The sequence below is a fragment of the Gymnoscopelus braueri genome, assembly GCF_963280865.1.
Source record: "Gymnoscopelus braueri genome assembly, chromosome: 7".
NCBI classification, from domain to species: Eukaryota; Metazoa; Chordata; class Actinopteri; order Myctophiformes; family Myctophidae; genus Gymnoscopelus; species Gymnoscopelus braueri.
The window spans coordinates 39,002,337-39,019,659 of NC_137608.1; the positions used below are offsets into that span (position 1 = coordinate 39,002,337).

Here is a 17,323-nt window from a genome sequence, read left to right on the forward strand (position 1 = left end):
AGTCCCTGCAGTCTTATTGACCTTGGTTCCTTCTCATTTGCATCCGCCATTTTTCATTCTTCGGAATATGGCGTTGGGGGACTTTTCCATCATTAAGTGAATTTACAGCGATTTCCTTATGTGTTTTCTCCAAGGGATTGGGTTATGAGATGCACATTAAATATCCATTAATACCTCATTATCCCACTGATAAGATTACCATGATAATGAGGCAGAAATTCTAATTGTTTCACTTCTTGTTGTGCCATTCATTTAATCATCCACCTGAAAGACAAGTGCTCTGCGCCCCTACAAGGAAGACTGTAAACACGGACAGCAGGATAGAGCTCTCCCGCCGCCACCACACACACACACACACACACACACACACACACACACACACACACACACACACACACACACACACACACACACACACACACACACACACACACACACACACACACACACACTCACTCTAGCCTGGGCACTGACTCGCTTGCATGCTGTGTGTGCCATGAAGTGGAAGTGTGTGTGCCGTACTGAGGCGGTGGGGATGGGGGCGTGGCTACCTACAGGTGGAATTCTGATATCCAACTCCTGACCCGCCATGGAACTCAAGTCTCCCACTCAAACCAGTTTTCTTTTTTTTAATACCTCCCTCCCTCCTTCTCCACATCCGCATTCTTCCGCCTTGTTAACCCGCGGCTTCCCAAATGGAGATGGAGGGACGCGGTGCCGAGGACTTTGCGGGAGGGAGGGAGGGAGGGTGGGTGGTAGCTGGCGAAGGGGGTAATTTGGTTGTGAGTAATGCCAGGCTTAATCAACAGCTCAAAGTCACGGCCCTGGAGGCTGGGGGCAGGGTGAGATATTACCATTAACCCCTGACCTTTTGGCACAGTGGTGTATGTGCCTGTGGGTCCCCCAGCATGGAATGCCTGTGACCTCCAGCTCTCTCCAATGTGCACCGTGTCTCTGTATGTGCACCGTCTCTGTGTGTGCACTGTCTCCGTATGTGCACTGTCTATGTGCACCATGTCTCCTTCCTTATGTGCACTGTGTCTCTGTATGTGCGATGTGTCTCTGTGTGTGCACACTGTCTGAAAATAGCCGATCTACAAGCTCACAACGCGTCGCGATGCGACGCGTTGTGAGCTTGTAGATCTGCTATTTTCAAATCGCTGCTGTATATGTTAAAGTGCACATGTGGCCCATAGTTGCTTCTTTTGTGCTGGTTTTCCTAGACCTGGTTGCTTGCTTTCTCTCACAGAATCTGGCAACACTGTCTGTAGGAAAGAAGTAGTGTTTAGAAATGCAGGTTTGCTTAATCTCATATGCATTAACACGGGAAATTCCAAGGCTGACTCAATGGCAGGAAGGCAGAAATAACATCAGTAGCATTTTTGTCATTTTTTCCCCCACTCCATCTGCCCGGTCTTCAGTGGTCAGCTGTTACATGTTTAGTAATTGTCATGGGAATATCCATCCATTGGTATCTTGCATGAGACTAGCTAGGCTGATGTGTTGCCATGGCAAGGCGCTTCACTTCCTGAGCAGTTAAGTGGCATTGATGTTCACCATGTACAACCTTCACGTGCATCTCATCCTTACACAATGACTATTTGTGTCAATAGAATTAGCCATTATATTCTATAACTGTATTAGGGGATATATAGTATAGTGTATATTCTATCCTTATTAAACACCGGGAATATGAGAACCATGTTATCAGAATGATTTGTAGAACCATAATAGTGCGGTCAGCCAAGACCACAATTTAATTTAATTGCATATCGCATCTGTTTTTTTAACAACCATTTTTATAACTATACTGTAGGTGCCACCTTTGTTGTGACTATAGCAGAAGTTGACCTGATCACAAATACTGGTCAGATTACGACCTTCTGACACTGATGTTGGAGCTATTAACAACTTAAACCCCTATTCAAAAATATTAAACAAATGAGCCGATCTATGAGATCACAACACGTTGCATCGCAAAGCGTTTTGAGCTTGTAGAGCGGCTATTTTTGAAAGAGTTTGAATTTATTTTGAACGTTTTCACCTATAATGACATGCCCAAATTAGGGACGCCAGGTTGAAAGTGGTTTAAAAACCCAACGTCACGCTGAGTTTCCCTCTGTGAAATGGATGCTTAACTCTCTCTCCCTCCCCTGTTTCTCTGTTGTTCCCAGGTGCAGCTGTGGAGAGCATGCTAGGCAGCCTGCTCTGTCTGCCAGGCTCCGGCTCGGTGTTGCTAGACCCGTACGGATCCACCATCTCCGAGACCACCAGTGAAGCCTGGAGTGTGGAGGTCCTGCCCAGCGACTCAGGTGAATTTACTGTCGACATTTAGTTTAACATGGGCTTTTTTCTCAAACATGAGAAAGACGACGTGCCACCCATTTCATTCTCTCGATCGTACGCCTTCTAGTCATTCTGTCGTCGTGGTTATTGTGTTGATTTATGCACTGCATCTCCATGACAGTCTCATCTGTGTGCACGTGTGTGTGTGTGTGCGTGTCTTTTTCGTGTGTGTGTGTGTGTGGGGGGGGGTGGACACGCCAGGTGTGGTGCCGCCGCAGTCCATACACAAGGATGTGAGCATGCATCTGTCATCGTGTTTGTGTGCACTTGCCTTGTCTTTCAGGGCAGATCTGCGCGTGCCAGTAAAAGGCAGCTCAGGGTGTTCCCTAGAGGGGACCTCCAGGTGCTTTAGCACCTGTGGTGGTTGCGGTGGGGGAGAGAACATGCACAAGGACAGCAGCTGTCCTCAGTCACTTTACATGGTGTCAACCCTTTTATGTGTCTAGACTCGCAAACATCTAGACTTTGCCATCATCACGCCGCTCTGTGATGCTGTGTTTCACGCTGCATGCGTTGCTCTGAGCTGTGGGAAGGATTTCCACACTAGTATCCTTTGCAGCAAGCGCCATTATACCAATCATGTCATTGTGTTTAGTGTAATGTGAGCGCAATCCAATAATTTATAGAGTAGGCTTACTATATCTGTTGGAAAACTAAATTAAAGCACTTTCATCCAAAGCTTTTATTAATGCCTGATTATGTGTTTAAACACCCCCCCCCCCCCCCTTCAAAGTCAGTGTTTCGTGAAAATCGGTGGAGTGCTTTATTAACAGCGTTAAGTGTTTCTTGGAAAAGCCTGGGCCTTATGTTAATTGAAGTAGTACACCATTTCAATATGTGCCACGTCGGAATGACATGCATGAGTGTCTTGATTGCTTTTTGTTCCGTTTGCTGCCCCTGTTCTGCTCCGTAATAGCACTATCTTGGGCTCGCCTGGAGTGGAGCGCTTGTTTCATGGCTAGGCAGCAGAAAACTGCACTCCGAAGAGCACTTCACCGCCGCATTATTACTAACGAGCATGCAAATGAGTACTGCTGTTAGCATGGAGCCTCTGGGTTCGACCCAACAACTCCACTGGGCAGCCAGTGGATTGGCCGGACTGGCTTTTATGGCTTAATTTAGTCAGTTATAAGATATGATAATATATGTCTTGTTTTGATTCCACGCCTGTGCACTCCTCTCAACTACCCTATAATCCTCTCAGAGAGGGCGTAGTTGGAGGATGCCTATCATTTGTAGCAAACTTTAACAAGTACATTTAACCACATCTGTCCATTATATTACAGTGTGCACATATGAGGGGGGAAAGTATCCTGTCTCCTGTGACTGTACTACTGTATGTGTCTGTGTCTCTATCTTGCCTTAGCCTTGACGTCCTTGCAGGATTATATTATAGACACATGCCAGGTCATTGTTGACCTGGCATCCTATAGTGACAGTGTGTATAGTTTCAATGTAGGCTGATGATAGGTTCTTGGTTTACCTATGTATTACTTATTATTAGATTATTGGTTTACTTATGTATTACTTTATTATTAGATTACTATTTTTATGCATTTGATGTATAATGTGTATTATGATGTATTATCTTGCTTACTGTAGGTCTCTCTGGATTAAGAGCGTTTGCTAAATGCCTAAACTGTAAACTGAAAAGGTATCCTGTCTTCTGTGACTGTACTGTATGTGTCTGTGTCTCCGTTTTCCCACCATCCTTCATAAGGCAATATGACGGCAGAAATGCAAAAAATACTAATGTCACGTACGCATGGTTTTTGTGTGTTTTTAAATTTTGTCGGCAGAAGCCCCTGACCTCAAGCAGGAGGAGCGTCTGCAGGAGCTGGAGAGCTGCTCCGGGGTAGGCAGCACCTCTGATGACACGGAGGTCAGGGAGGTCAGCTCCAGACCCAGCACCCCAGGCCTCAGCGTTGTCTCAGGTAAAAGCGCTATACCTACTCTGTCTGTCCTGGTTATATGTCCTTCTGTCGGATGACTTATTGATTTTTGTCGGTGGGTCGGTTATATATATTTTTTTTTTCTCCCAGTCGCCTTCACCTCGAGAGGGATCTAGCCTTTTGCCAAGCTGTCATTGTAAATACAAATTTGTTCTCAAATGACCGGCCCGGTTAACCCATTAAGACCTGAGGTTTTTTGAAAGTTTTGAAATTTTGAAACATTTGGAAAAAAATAATCTAAAACATTTTCTTTCAAGATTTTTTTTTCAAGATTTTTTTCAAAAATAGCAGATCTACAAGCTCATAGCGCGGCACTCGGTGCCGCGCTATGAGCTTGTATATCTGCTATTTTTGAATAGCCAAAGACATCTAAAGTGACACAGATGCGTTCCAGGTATCAATGGGTTAAGACAAGGTTAAGTAGAATAAATGAAACTGTCTCTTTCGCCTTCTTTTCCCCCTCCTCTCTGTGTTAGAGCAGTCATAATACTGGGAGTGCTTGTTAACCAGTGCATCGGGGTCAGTGTGACTTTTTCACGAGGATACACAGGGGTTAATGTTGGTTGTCTTTTTACTGTGGGCTCAGGTGGACAGGCTTTGTGTTGACATGCATGAAGCAGTATCCCAGATTAAGAAGCCGGCGGTGACGCCCATGGCTCAGCTCGCTGGGGGAAACATCCCGAGGGGCCCCCGGCCGATGGATAGTCTGTGCCCGATGATCGCTCTTATCCGTGTCTCTCTCCCTCACCCATGGGAGCTTACGCTACCAATTTAGAGCTTCCAGCGGGCTCCCATCTGAGAGGGACCATTCTGCATACTCTTGACACTCCGCGTTCTCTGGGGCTTCCCCAGGAGCCGTCAGACTTGGAGCTTTGAGCACAGCAAAAATTCCCAGCCTCTGGTGCTTATACCTTATTCCAAAGTGAGGCGTCTCACCCGTAGAAGAGATTTCTTTGAGTTTTTTCTTTGCTTTTGTTTGTCCTGAATGTCACCACAAATCTGTGCTTGTCTGTGTCACGTTGTGTTACCGCCACAGGCATCAGCGCGACCTCTGAAGATATCCCCAACAAGATCGAGGACCTGCGGTCAGAGTGCAGCTCAGACTTCGGAGGGAAGGACTCGGTGACCAGTCCAGATGGGGAGGAGGCAGGCAACGGTAGGAGACTGTGTGGGAAGAGTGTCACCTCCCCACCACGAGAGCTAAGCCATCACTCCACACTGTCTATCCGCTCAAAAACAGCAGCGGTGGCTAAAGCCATCAATCCCTGTCATCTCCGCAGCTGCCACCAACTGCAACTACTGTACTTTACTCGCTGACCGTGTAGGGCTCTTGTTGTAGTTTACTTAAAGTCAAAGTGGGACACCGAAGACTCGGACAAGGTTGACATAAAACGAATGGAGTTATAGAACTCAGGTGGTGTCATTTTAGAACGGTGTATTATAACGTCATATGTTATATATATTTAATAAAGGGTAGCGAACGGTCTGCTTTATTTTATGTACTTTGTCGAAACAGAAAGTTGAGACGGCCGTTGGCATAGTTGGGGGCAGGCATGGGAAGAAAGGCTCTGATTTATTGAAACTTTAGGCTTGGAAGAAGTGAACATATCCTCAAAGATGGGAATTTTAATCGCCGCATTATCTCTGGGCCCATGATCTGTATTTTATTTGTCCTCTTATCTTATTCTCTGTTCTTGTCACACAGGACATCTGAATTCTCCGCCCTCACAGACGGATTCCTTGCTGGCTATGTTCGATCCCCTCTCCTCAGCCGAAGGTAATTTTTCTGCAACCCTGGAATGTTTTCGGGAGCCAATCCTAGAGCTAGCAAATGAGCGTTATTAAGCCGTGCCTAATGTCGTGGGCTCCACAGAACAGCTTGGAGCCCTGAGAAATAAACTCTAGAAGAGCGTCTGTGCCCCCTCGCCCAAAGTCTTTACCCCACTTAACCCATTAAGACCTGGAACGCATATCACTTTTCTATTTGAGCTAAAAAAGCATTATTTTACACTTTGGCTATTAAAAAATAGCAGATCTACAAGCTCATAGCGCGGCACCGAGTGCCGCGCTACAAGCATGTAGATCTGCTATTTTTGAAAAATCGTGAAAATGTGTGCAAATCTTTAAATGTACTGTTTTAAAGCGAACATTTTTAACTCAAATCTTTGCTTCTGTGACCCCCTGGAACAACATATTTTGAGATGGGGGTCGGCGGCCAAATACAATTTCGGGGTTCCTTGACATGAAAAGGTTTGAGCACCGCTGATATAGAAACATACGTTTTTTTCAGAATACTGTTGGGATTCAGAAGATATTTGTAGAATCAGCTTCAGGTCCTACTTAAAGGGTTAACCGGACAAAAATAAATATTACCTTTTTCGTGGGAATGCCCCGTTTTCAATTAGCCCCATTTAGTGTTTCGACCAGTGTTTTCTCCTCGACACCTCGTCTTTGTTCCTTCTGTTGCGTTGCACGGTCGGCGTTAGCCGAGTGTAACCGGGTAGCCGAGATTGCATTCAGCGAAGTGCTATGGGTAGCAGCAGGGAGCTGTGTGTGTCTGTGGCAAGGTGAAGGGATGACAGGTTGAGAGACCTCACCCCGGGCTCTTTGGCACGGTCCCCTCCATCCCACTGTGCTCATGGCACGAGGTTGCCATTGGAAGCTTTTCAGGAGAGGAGCGTCTACCCTTGGAACAGGTGGTCTACCTACACCTAGGGCTCATATCCCTACCAACAACAGCTAGCACCCCCCCTCCCCTCAACCCCCCCACTTCCTCAATGTTTCTTTAGGTACTATGCATCAATGATTTCTCTCGCTCACTCTGTGCGCTGCTCCTAATATTCCCCTGTAAGCTAGTGAATCTACTGTGAAAATTTAGTTGCAGTAATTCTACTACTCATTAATGTGTTGATGAATAATATATTGGAAGCAATTATGCATTCTAATTCTACCTGGAGACAATGTATATCTTTGCATTGAGATGTTGAATTTGTTGTGAAATCTTTCATTTCATCAGTCATCCAATACAGTTGAGAAAGAAGTACAGGAAATAAAAGGTGTTGACAGAGAATTTAAGAACTTTGTATTTGTGTGTCTGATGGTTGACAGTTGACAACTCATTTGACTTATTTACACATTTTGTGTCTTGTTTTGTTACCCCAGGCTCCTCCACTGGCACCATAGTAAGACCAAAAGTGCACTACGCCAGACCCCCACACCCTCCCCCCGATCCTCCCATCCCCGAGGCGTATGCCCTAGGGCAGGAGCCCCGCCATTCGCTCTTCACCCCCCACTGTCTCGCCCAGGCCGAACTGGAGCACACCAAGCAGCGCCACTCTTACCCCGACAGGCTGGTGCGGAGCCGCAGCTCCGACATAGTATGCCCGGGCCGCCGGCCTACGAGCGACCCGGGTCTCAACCGGCGCACAGCGGTGGAGGAGCGTGACTCTTCCGCTGCTTTTGCATTGGGGCCGTCCTCGTCCCCCAGCAAGGACTCCCTGAAAGGAGAGGTAAGTACAGGACGGTAACGCCGCGGGGCATGAGCCAGCTGCGCTTTTTTGCAAACTCAGCGGTAGAGTTGAGAGTTGATATCGAAGGGTGATGTATAAAATAGGGCTAAAGTGGTTAATGTTTGTTTTATAATATAATAATTTACCTCTGCAAAGTAACTAGTAACTAGTTAGTACGTTTTCAAATAATCGTATTGGAGTCAAAGTAAAATATTTGCCTCTGAGATGTATTTGGAGTTGAAGTAAAAGTATTGAAAATTGGAAATACTCCAGTAAAGTAAAAAATACCTAAACATTTTACTTAAGTACAGTACTTGAGCAAATGTACTTAGTTACTTTACACCACTGTGGGTGATACATGCCACTGATATAAGGGTAAAGGGTTTTATGGGTTTTATCCACACTGGGGCAAACATAAACGTTTAGTGTCATGGTACTGTAGTACAAGTTGGACAATGCATCCACCACACAATACATCTCATACTCTCACATATACAAGTGTATAGAGAGATAACTATACAGGTCAAGTATACACAATGCTTAATCCTGTGTATAACTGCTCTTTCCAAAGGTTGAGGAGAGAAAAGACAGCGATGACGAGAAGTCTGACCGCAACAGACCTTGGTGGAAGAAACGCTTTGTCTCGGCCATACCCAAAGGTAACCGATCAACAGGTTCATTCCTTCTCTTTGCTCCAAAAGCATTTTAGCACATTTTCCAACTGAAGTTTTTCAGATTGCACCGTTACTTTTCGGCACCGTGTTTTCCTTGCCCCCAGCCCCCCACCAAAAAAAAAAAAGAAATGTTTCCTTAATCACACCTATGACAGGAAATATAACACTTTAAAGAGCGTCGCGGAAAAGCGATTTATAAAGCAAAGAAAGAGAATGATGATCCATGTTCTCCACTCCATTGCTGATGTTCCAGTTTGAAAATGATGTTTCTTGTTGTTCAAAGTTCCCTCGGAGACGTGTCCGGTCCCCTTTTTCTCCCCACGTCTCACTAGCCACAGATTTATTTAGACTTTTCAAAGCTAATCAGTCATGAGAGGGGCTTTAGCTGTGTAGATAGCGGGGCTGTAGCCCTCCCAGCAGTGCTGTCAGCCAGCAGCTAATGGTCATTAGATAGACCTCTCTGTCATCGACGCTGATAGATGACGCATCTCCTGTTGCAGTTCAACTCTACAAACCATCTTTCATACATCTGTCTGAGAAATAATGAGCTGTGCGTGCACGAGATGACTGCTTATTACTCTTTGAGATAATGACGGTCCTCGAGTAAACATTAAAACCGGTATTCATGAAATGGAGATGCGTGCAGGCGTGCAAGAATGGGAGCGCCGCAGAGCTGAAACCTCCTCCCACCAACCATGCAGAGTTTATTGTGTTTCTGCTGCTCTGCGTGGAGAGACTCGTAGACGGTTGTCCCACAGAGCGGCAGCCTGTGGGGTGTGTGTGTGTATTACGCGTCTTGTTGTGTGTGCGTGTGAGTGAAAGGCCAAACCCTGTCTGTTGTGTTCCTCACAGTGCTGTATTGGACGGCCGAGAGTGAAGTCACAGGTAAACGCTTCAACACAACCGCCATCATCAAGCCACTATAGACTTATATGTAGCTGCTAGATTCAGTGGTTGAGCGCCACATTGCTTTGTAGTTGTGGTCCTGTGTGACAGATAGAGCTGTGATGTGACATGGTTGCAGCCTTGAGTTGACATCCTCCCCAGCCACCCCTCCTCATCCACGCATTCATTTTGTTGGCTGCCATTTTTCTTTTCTTTTTTACACTTGTGTTACCATTTGGCTCTCTGGACTCAATGTTTGCCCCCAGTAGGTCAGAATATCGGTGTGCATCCTTTTTGTTTGTGAAGGGTTCATCAGATACCAGTACTCTGTTGTCTCAAAGAAACGTAAGACCAGCGTTTGTCCTATTAGCACCTTGGCGTTAATAGGATGAGGTCTTGACTTCTTGGTCATGGACCACAGTAAAGCTTTTTGTTTTTCACCATCTTGGAATCCATGTGCTTTATTTTGCAACAAAACACAATGCTAGTTGTTTTTGTTCCCTTCAAGTTGTACAGTGCTATGATTGTTAGTCATAGTAGAACCCGCCAAAAATATATACCAAAGATTTACCAAAGTGCATTCCCCATTCCCGATGAGCTGTCATGAGGTGACTCATGACCGTCCTCTCATCTAGCGACAGCGAACATGGACTCACCCCTCCCAGCTCACTCATTACACCCCCTCTCTCTCCTCCGCAGCTCCGATAGCGGCGTTCCGGAAAAGGGACAAGCACGAGAAAGACGATATGGCACAGGAGCGTGTCCCACAAGGTCTGTCCTGATTTATTGTCATTGTGCTCCCCCTTTTCTTTTTCTTTTTGCTGAATCAGTGAGGGAAAATGTGGACGTATGCACACAGTGATGGGTTAACCCAAATGTCGCCCTGTTTGTCTTGGTGGGATTTTATCAGATGACCCACTGCCCAGACAGAGCTCTCAGGCCCAGGCAGCAGAAGACATCCTGGACAAATACAGGAACATCAAGAGAACCAGCCCCAGCGATGGAGCCACAGCTGGAGGCTCATATGAAACTGCAGGGGGTGAGAAACTGCAGGAGATGCATGCATACACTTTGGCATGCGGTTCATACCTTTCCACACACATACCGTATGTAGGCATTGCGACGCGTTTTGAGCTTATAGATCTGCTATTTCCACTATTTTTGACATTTTAAAAAAATATATTACATTTTTTAACATGATTATGACGATTATGACGATTATGCAAAAATAATTGCGATTATATAAAATAATTGCGATTAGACAATTATGTAATAATTGCGACAGGCCTACACACATACCGTATGTTGGAAAAATGTATAACATATTGATAAAAAATAATGTATACTTTGCATGTATGTATGTCACTAGATCTGTGTGTAGAGGAGAGTGTGCATGATTCTCCCAGAGACGATACTCTACAGAATATCTCCACAGACGACCTGCCAGACTCAGCCAGCCAGACAGCCCAGCAGCACGACTCCAAGTTCTCTTTTAGGTCAGATGGCACTGCTTTATACCTAATCTTTACTTCGTTGTTCAACCGTGTCGCTTGCTGAGAATAACGGATTTTCAGTGCACAGCGTCACATATTTTTTTTATGTTTTGAGAAAAGTATAAATTAGATTTGAGTCTATACCAGTGTTGATTTCGTCGACTAAAACTATGACGAAAAATGTTGGTCGGCTACCTTTTTTCACTGACGAAAACAAAAGAAATCTAAGCTATGATGACTAAAACTAAGACTAAATATGTTGACAATTTCGTCAACAAATAAAAACTAGACGAATGTTAGTGAGGGACTAGTGGAGAAGAGATCCAGTAGAACTAAAAGACGCTCGGGTGTTGCGCTCCGAAAATAGCAGATCAACAAGCTCACAACGCGTCGCGCTGCGACGCGTTGTGAGCTTGTTGATCGGCTATTTTCAGCATGCGGCCAAGTGTAAAAACAGCCTTTAAGACGCCATCAAGGCACCGCCAAAATACATTTTAGTTGACTAAATCAACTGTAGATTTAGTCGACTAAAATCTTATGATATTTAGTCGACTAAAACTAGACTAACAGTAAAACATTTCAGATGACTAAAATATGACTGTAACTAAATGGAATTTTATTCAAAAGACTATGACTAAAACTAGATCAAAATTTGCTGTCAAAATCAACACTGGTCTATACATGCATATACAGACCTTATGTTTTTAAAATATTATTTTCAGATTAGGTGGTCTAAGGTTATTTTTTGTTAAATTAAACACCAATTATTGGTGTAGCAAACGTATTACTTTTAAAGAAAATGCTACTTTACAAAGAGACAATGATTAAATTGGAACAAATTCTGAACAAAAAGCCTTTGTTTTTCCAGTGATGCCAAGAAGAAGCTGAGAATGGTCTTGTGTTCTGCGGACTCTGTGGCTTTGCCCATCATGGCTCCTTCCAATACACGAAACGGGCTGCCCGACCACTCAGACTCTGATGGTAATCACAGTTGTTTTGCACCTGGTCATCTTCACCCGATGTTTTGTAAGTGTAGAATTGATTCGGCATTTGTAGTGGTGTACAGTATATAATGTACATACAGGTGTCACACCACTTATGTCTTCATTTAAGAAACTATTCATAATCAGATTTTTAAGAAGTGGCTCTCCTATCAATAACAAAAATACAGTGTAAGCATAACCATGAATATAAATAATTGTACAAAAAGAAACCACTTTCACGAAGTTGTTGCTTTACAGTTATTTAGATTGGTTAGTTTAGAGTGACGGGAAGCTGAGGACAGAGGGGCAAAGACATGAAACGGAGGTCTCTAGCCAGAATGCAACCAGTGACATGTGTAGCAATTATGTGGTTGACGCACTGTTGCCTCATTGTACAAACTGGATACACGGTTCGGTTTTGCAAAACATTTTCACCATAAAATTATAATTTGACATGCAGCAATAGCACACGGCACACAACTTCTTCAAAGTGAGAGGTTTTCTTGAGAGTGACTCGCCTGTTCCTTGCAGCAATTCTAATTTAAGGATCTCTCCTACACATTTGGAAGCAGGACAATACCAGGCAGAGCAGAAAATGACATCCCCTTTTCCAATGGCTAACAGTGAATCCATAACACAGCATTTCTGCAGCCATCATTCACATTCTTATGTGGAGGCGGCAGGCTGATCTGATTACAGCAGCCGGGCCTCTCTTTTGTACACCAGCAGCATGTCTCACACGTCTCCCCTCCTGCCTTTCCCCCTTTCCTTCTCTCCAGACAATGAGATCGTCTGCTTCCTGAAGGTCCAGCTAGCGGAGGCCATCAACCTCCAGGATAAGAACCAGATGGCACAAATCCAGGAGACCACTCGTTGTGTCGGCCGCTTCGACCCACGGACCTGCAGGAAGCTGCTGGCTGCCATCGCCGAGGATTACAGGTACCTGTCTGGGGGGGATGACAGCCCTGTGGCTTTTTTCAAGACACTGTCTTTTTAGCTGTTCTGTGGTGTAGTGTGGAGTATAATGGCAAATATGAAAAAGCCAACGTTTTGTGTCCCTTGCAGGAAGAGGGCACCGTACATAGCGTATCTGACCAGGTGTCGCCAGGGCCTGCAGACGTCTCAGGCCCACCTCGAGAGGCTCCTTCAGAGGGTGCTGAGAGACAAGGAGGTGGCCAACCGATACTTCACGACGGTCTGTGTGCGGCTCCTCCTCGAACATATGGAGGCCAAGACGCAGGACTTCATCAAGGGTATACTATCTCCTCACATCCATTTTTGTTACACATCATGATATGGTAGTAGTCATATTAGCGTTGCTCATTAAATGGTTTTGGCAGCAAGCCTCCAACAAGGCCTGTAGAATATCGTTGCTGTCGGTGGAAACCTTGTATATACAAACCCGTTTTTATTATTATTTTTTTAAACATTATTTTTTTAAAACATTTTTAAATAGTGAAAATGGCTATTTTCACCACTTTTGTGTGAAGTATGGTATTCATTTACGAATAAACTAAGTTGAAATGTGGAGATACAAGGTTTCTTTCTGTCTGACAGCAACGCTATTCAGTTTCGCCTGCCCTTCGTCAACAGACTGTGATTCCTCCAGACGTTCATGTGTATGTCCCCGTATCCGTGTTGACTGCATTGTTGTCTGCCCCCCCGCCATAGCCTTCCAGGGGTGCACAGCGTCCGATGACAAGACCGCAGCAGTGGAGGATTTTCTGCGCTACTTGTACGGTGCCATGGCCCGTGATGCCATCTGGCAGTACGCTAGCGAGGACCAGCTGCAAGATGCCCAGATGGCCATCGAACGCAGCGTTATGAACCGCATCTTTAAACTGGCCTTCTACCCCAACCAGGATGGGGATATTCTCAGAGATCAGTGAGTATCTAGACCAGCAGTGCCATGCTGACTCCGTCCGTCTCAATTAACAGTGATCCAGTTCCCTCTGCTACTCTTCCTGGCAGGAATGTGTAAAGGTTTAAATAGCTGGGGCTGTGTTTTCTAGTTTCACTCAATTATCTTCTATTGCAGTGGTTCTCAACCAGTGGTCCGGGGACCACCAGTGGTCCTTGAGGGGGTTCCAGGGGGTCCCAAGACAAATTAATAGTTGGGAACCAAATTGACCCTTGTGTGTCTAGAACTCTGAGAGTGTACAAATGGAACCAAATGGACCCTAACGGGTCCATTTGGTTCCATTTGTACACTCAGAGTTAAAAGAACACTGATGATGATACTACAGTGTAGATTTGGACCCCCAAGAAATCAATATGGTTGAGTCCCTGGCATATCTTTTCAAATGGGGGTCCCTGGGCTAATATGTGTCAATTTGGGGGTCCTTGACGCAAAAAAGGTTGAAAACCACTCTTCTATTGTCGTCTTCCAGGCTTTTCCACGAACACATACAGCGGCTCACGAAAGTTGTAACAGCCAATCACAAAGCTCTTCAGATCCCAGAGGTAAACAACCTGATGATCCAATGCCCTCATCAGATGCATCCAAAGAACATTTTATATAGAAAGCCATTGTTTCTGTAATGGCTGCTCCACAAAGTGGCATGAAGTGTTAATGCTTTTTTTTGTTTTATTATCCTTACAGGTGTATCTGAAAGAGGCTCCATGGCCTTCTGCACAATCTGAGATTAGGACCATCAATGCCTACAAGACCCCGAGAGACAAAGTCCAGTGCATACTGCGCATGTGTTCCACCATTATGAACTTGTTGAGTCTGGCCTACGACGACTCCGTCCCCGGAGCGGACGACTTCGTCCCCGTACTCGTTTATGTCCTCATAAGGGTGAGTCCTCCCCGCTACTCTTAATGCGTTTTACACATTATGCTGAATAGCAGACTCTCATTAACTGAACTGTGTGAGTGTATTCTAAAACAATTTGTAAGCTCCAAAGCTTGTGTGTGTGCTTTAGCGTTTGACCACTTTTGGATTCTGAAGGTTGAAAATAATCATTCTGGGACATCTACTTAGTCCTTACCTGATATGATTAACCAGTAATTTGCACGGTGGCGTCGAGATTTTCGCTGCCCCGATAACCTGTACGCCGGTTGATATTTTCCATATTTCCATATTTATGGTGATAATCTGCATGGGCATAGCGGCGTGGTTTTTCGTTCAGCGGCTAATGTGGGTGCCCATCCCCGCTTCTCCTCCCCTCCAGGCAAACCCGCCCTGCCTGCTGTCCACCATTCAGTACATCAATAATTTCTACGCCAGCCGGCTGAGTGGGGAGGAGTGCTATTGGTGGATGCAGTTCACCGCGGCAGTGGAATTCATTAAGACCATCGACGATCGCAAGTGAAGCAGAACAAGCCACCTGTACGGGCAGACTGCGGGGAAGGAGCCTGGGAGACTGGGAGACTTCCCAACCAACTGCTCCCTTCTTCCCAAACCCAACAGCTCACAGAAAGCTGGCCTTAAGCCTGCTCTCTTATTTGTATAGCTGTACATAGCCAGAGACGTTGAGAGATTACAAAGTATATATGATTACTGTATGTATGTGTGGACAAATCCAGGTTTTAGCAAATGGTTGGAGAGAAAAAAAAAGGCCTTGGGGGGGTGGGGAGGGGGGGGGTCCACATGTTAATGTTTGAACTTCAGCTTATTTGGATCATTTCCTTTGATCTCGTTGTCTCTTCTGTCATGTTGAGGGTTTTTTTGGGGTCTGTATTAGATTTTATATATATCCCATATTATTCAAACGTTAAATCGACACATGGAAAAGATAATCAGATGAAAAGGGACCATACTTCCATGATATGATCACTGATGGTGTATTTTTTGTTTTGTTTTGTTTGTAAGCAATGGGCTTACGACTTATTTCAAGTGATCTAATGCTCATCAAATGCATTGTAACATTGGGGATTTACAGGTCGTGATGGTTACTGATAGAGTTGGTTGACTCCGTGTTGGTGATTTTGCATACACTGGTCAATTTGCAGTAACCTAGCTATTTAAATGCTAGCATATCAATAGTAGGGCAGTGTCTTTCTTGAAAGTACAATGACATTCATTTACCCCTATTCCCAAACACCTATACGTCAGTGACAGTTTGAACACAAGGGCCCATATTTGTATGAAATAAAATGTATTTATTTCTATTTAATGCTTTTTGTTTAACTTTTGAGAATGATTTCACATATCATGCCCATATTAGGTGTCTGTGGCAAGTCGCGGTATTTTAATGAACTTGATAGAAAGGCCTCAATATAAAAGGCACCTTAATGATGGCTAGCCCGAACTGTAGGTGAGGTCAGTGGGGCAATTGCTGAAGTTTAGATACAGGGTCATTGCTGAACAGCAGCTGTGCACAGTGAGTATAGTGTTAGTTTTTTGGGGGGAAATATTGAAAATAGTGCCTTTTAAGATGGGGCGCTCTTTGTACAGTAAGAGTTATTTTTTACAAGGTTCCCTTTTGTGTTTTCCATTTGTGCTTGTGATCTAACATTACATAAACCAGCCACCCCTCTGCCAATGGGCCAATCACACACATCTCATTGAGAGAAACCTCTGTCCAGCTGTCACCGCAAAAACAATGGGCAGCACAATGTTATGGTCATTCACGGATTGTTCCCTTTAATGCACTTGTGTTCTGGGTTTGTGGACAACAACATGTATCCCCCTTTGATATTATAGAGATCCTACCTCAGAGTTGAAACCAATGAACCTGATATCTCAATCTGCACACAGTAAACTCACATTGGTTGGCAACAGAGAAACGGATCATATTTGCACTGTTCATGCGTCAGATTCAGCACGTCTTCATAATACAATGGGACATGTTAGAAAGGGTTTAGCGTTAGACACTGAACTGCTGTGATGGTAGTTCTGGAGAACGCAACCCTTCTCACATGCCCTTGCTTAGTGAACAAAGTTATTACTGAGACATCTATCAGTATGGACAGACTAGTGATTGGATTAGCTCTCTACCTCCTCATAAGTTCAAGAAAGGGACTCATCTTTATGTGCACTTATATCTTTTTACGACTTCCCCCCCCCCCCCCCCCCCCCTCCTCCTCCTCCATTGGTAGTACAATGCAAGCATGTCTAGAATTTTCAAATGAACAAAGCTCCTTTTTCACGTAAAAGGCAGATGTCCTCTGCCTCTTGTGCACAAATGTGCCATATGCAGTATATATCATAGTTTAAATAATTAATCCTTATTTATACTTCATAATACCCTGCACCCCTTGCCGAAAATAACTAATAAAGTGCAAAACATCAGTTATTTTTGGCAAGAGGCACGGGGTACAACAAAAGATAAATTAGGCTTTATCATTTCAAAGTCAATGAGCTGGCAGCACAGACAGTAATGTTAAAAAGGGCAAATAACACTGATGTGTAAACTGATGTGTAAACTGACATGCAGTGGGTGTAGCACATGACTTGAGGTTTGTCTAGTGAATGTGTGAGAGAACACTTTAGTGAGTGCGATTGGCTGAGCCTTTGGGACCTCTTGCATGATG

General features: G+C 44.6%; 1 protein-coding gene across 7 annotated transcripts in view; it reads left to right on the top strand.

Moving 5' to 3' along the window:
• gapvd1 (GTPase activating protein and VPS9 domains 1) overlaps window positions 1–15,958 on the top strand; it is a 40,615-nt gene extending 24,657 nt beyond the window's left edge. For 4 of the 7 annotated variants that reach the window (XM_080434460.1, XM_080434461.1, XM_080434463.1 and 1 more), the window contains 16 exons: window positions 2,175–2,312; window positions 4,146–4,280; window positions 5,335–5,454; window positions 6,004–6,075; window positions 7,461–7,807; window positions 8,379–8,466; window positions 10,066–10,137; window positions 10,277–10,405; window positions 10,736–10,862; window positions 11,728–11,885; window positions 12,622–12,781; window positions 12,908–13,095; window positions 13,514–13,727; window positions 14,233–14,305; window positions 14,445–14,642; window positions 15,019–15,958. In XM_080434460.1, the coding sequence (XP_080290586.1) occupies window positions 2,175–2,312; window positions 4,146–4,280; window positions 5,335–5,454; window positions 6,004–6,075; window positions 7,461–7,807; window positions 8,379–8,466; window positions 10,066–10,137; window positions 10,277–10,405; window positions 10,736–10,862; window positions 11,728–11,885; window positions 12,622–12,781; window positions 12,908–13,095; window positions 13,514–13,727; window positions 14,233–14,305; window positions 14,445–14,642; window positions 15,019–15,159 (2,360 nt within the window). In that variant the 3' untranslated portion in view covers window positions 15,160–15,958. The remainder of the gene's footprint in view (window positions 1–2,174; window positions 2,313–4,145; window positions 4,281–5,334; window positions 5,455–6,003; window positions 6,076–7,460; window positions 7,808–8,378; window positions 8,467–10,065; window positions 10,138–10,276; window positions 10,406–10,735; window positions 10,863–11,727; window positions 11,886–12,621; window positions 12,782–12,907; window positions 13,096–13,513; window positions 13,728–14,232; window positions 14,306–14,444; window positions 14,643–15,018) is intronic. The other 3 variants (XM_080434459.1, XM_080434464.1, XM_080434465.1) reach the window with 1 other exon arrangement.
• The last annotated feature ends 1,365 nt before the right edge of the window (window positions 15,959–17,323 follow it).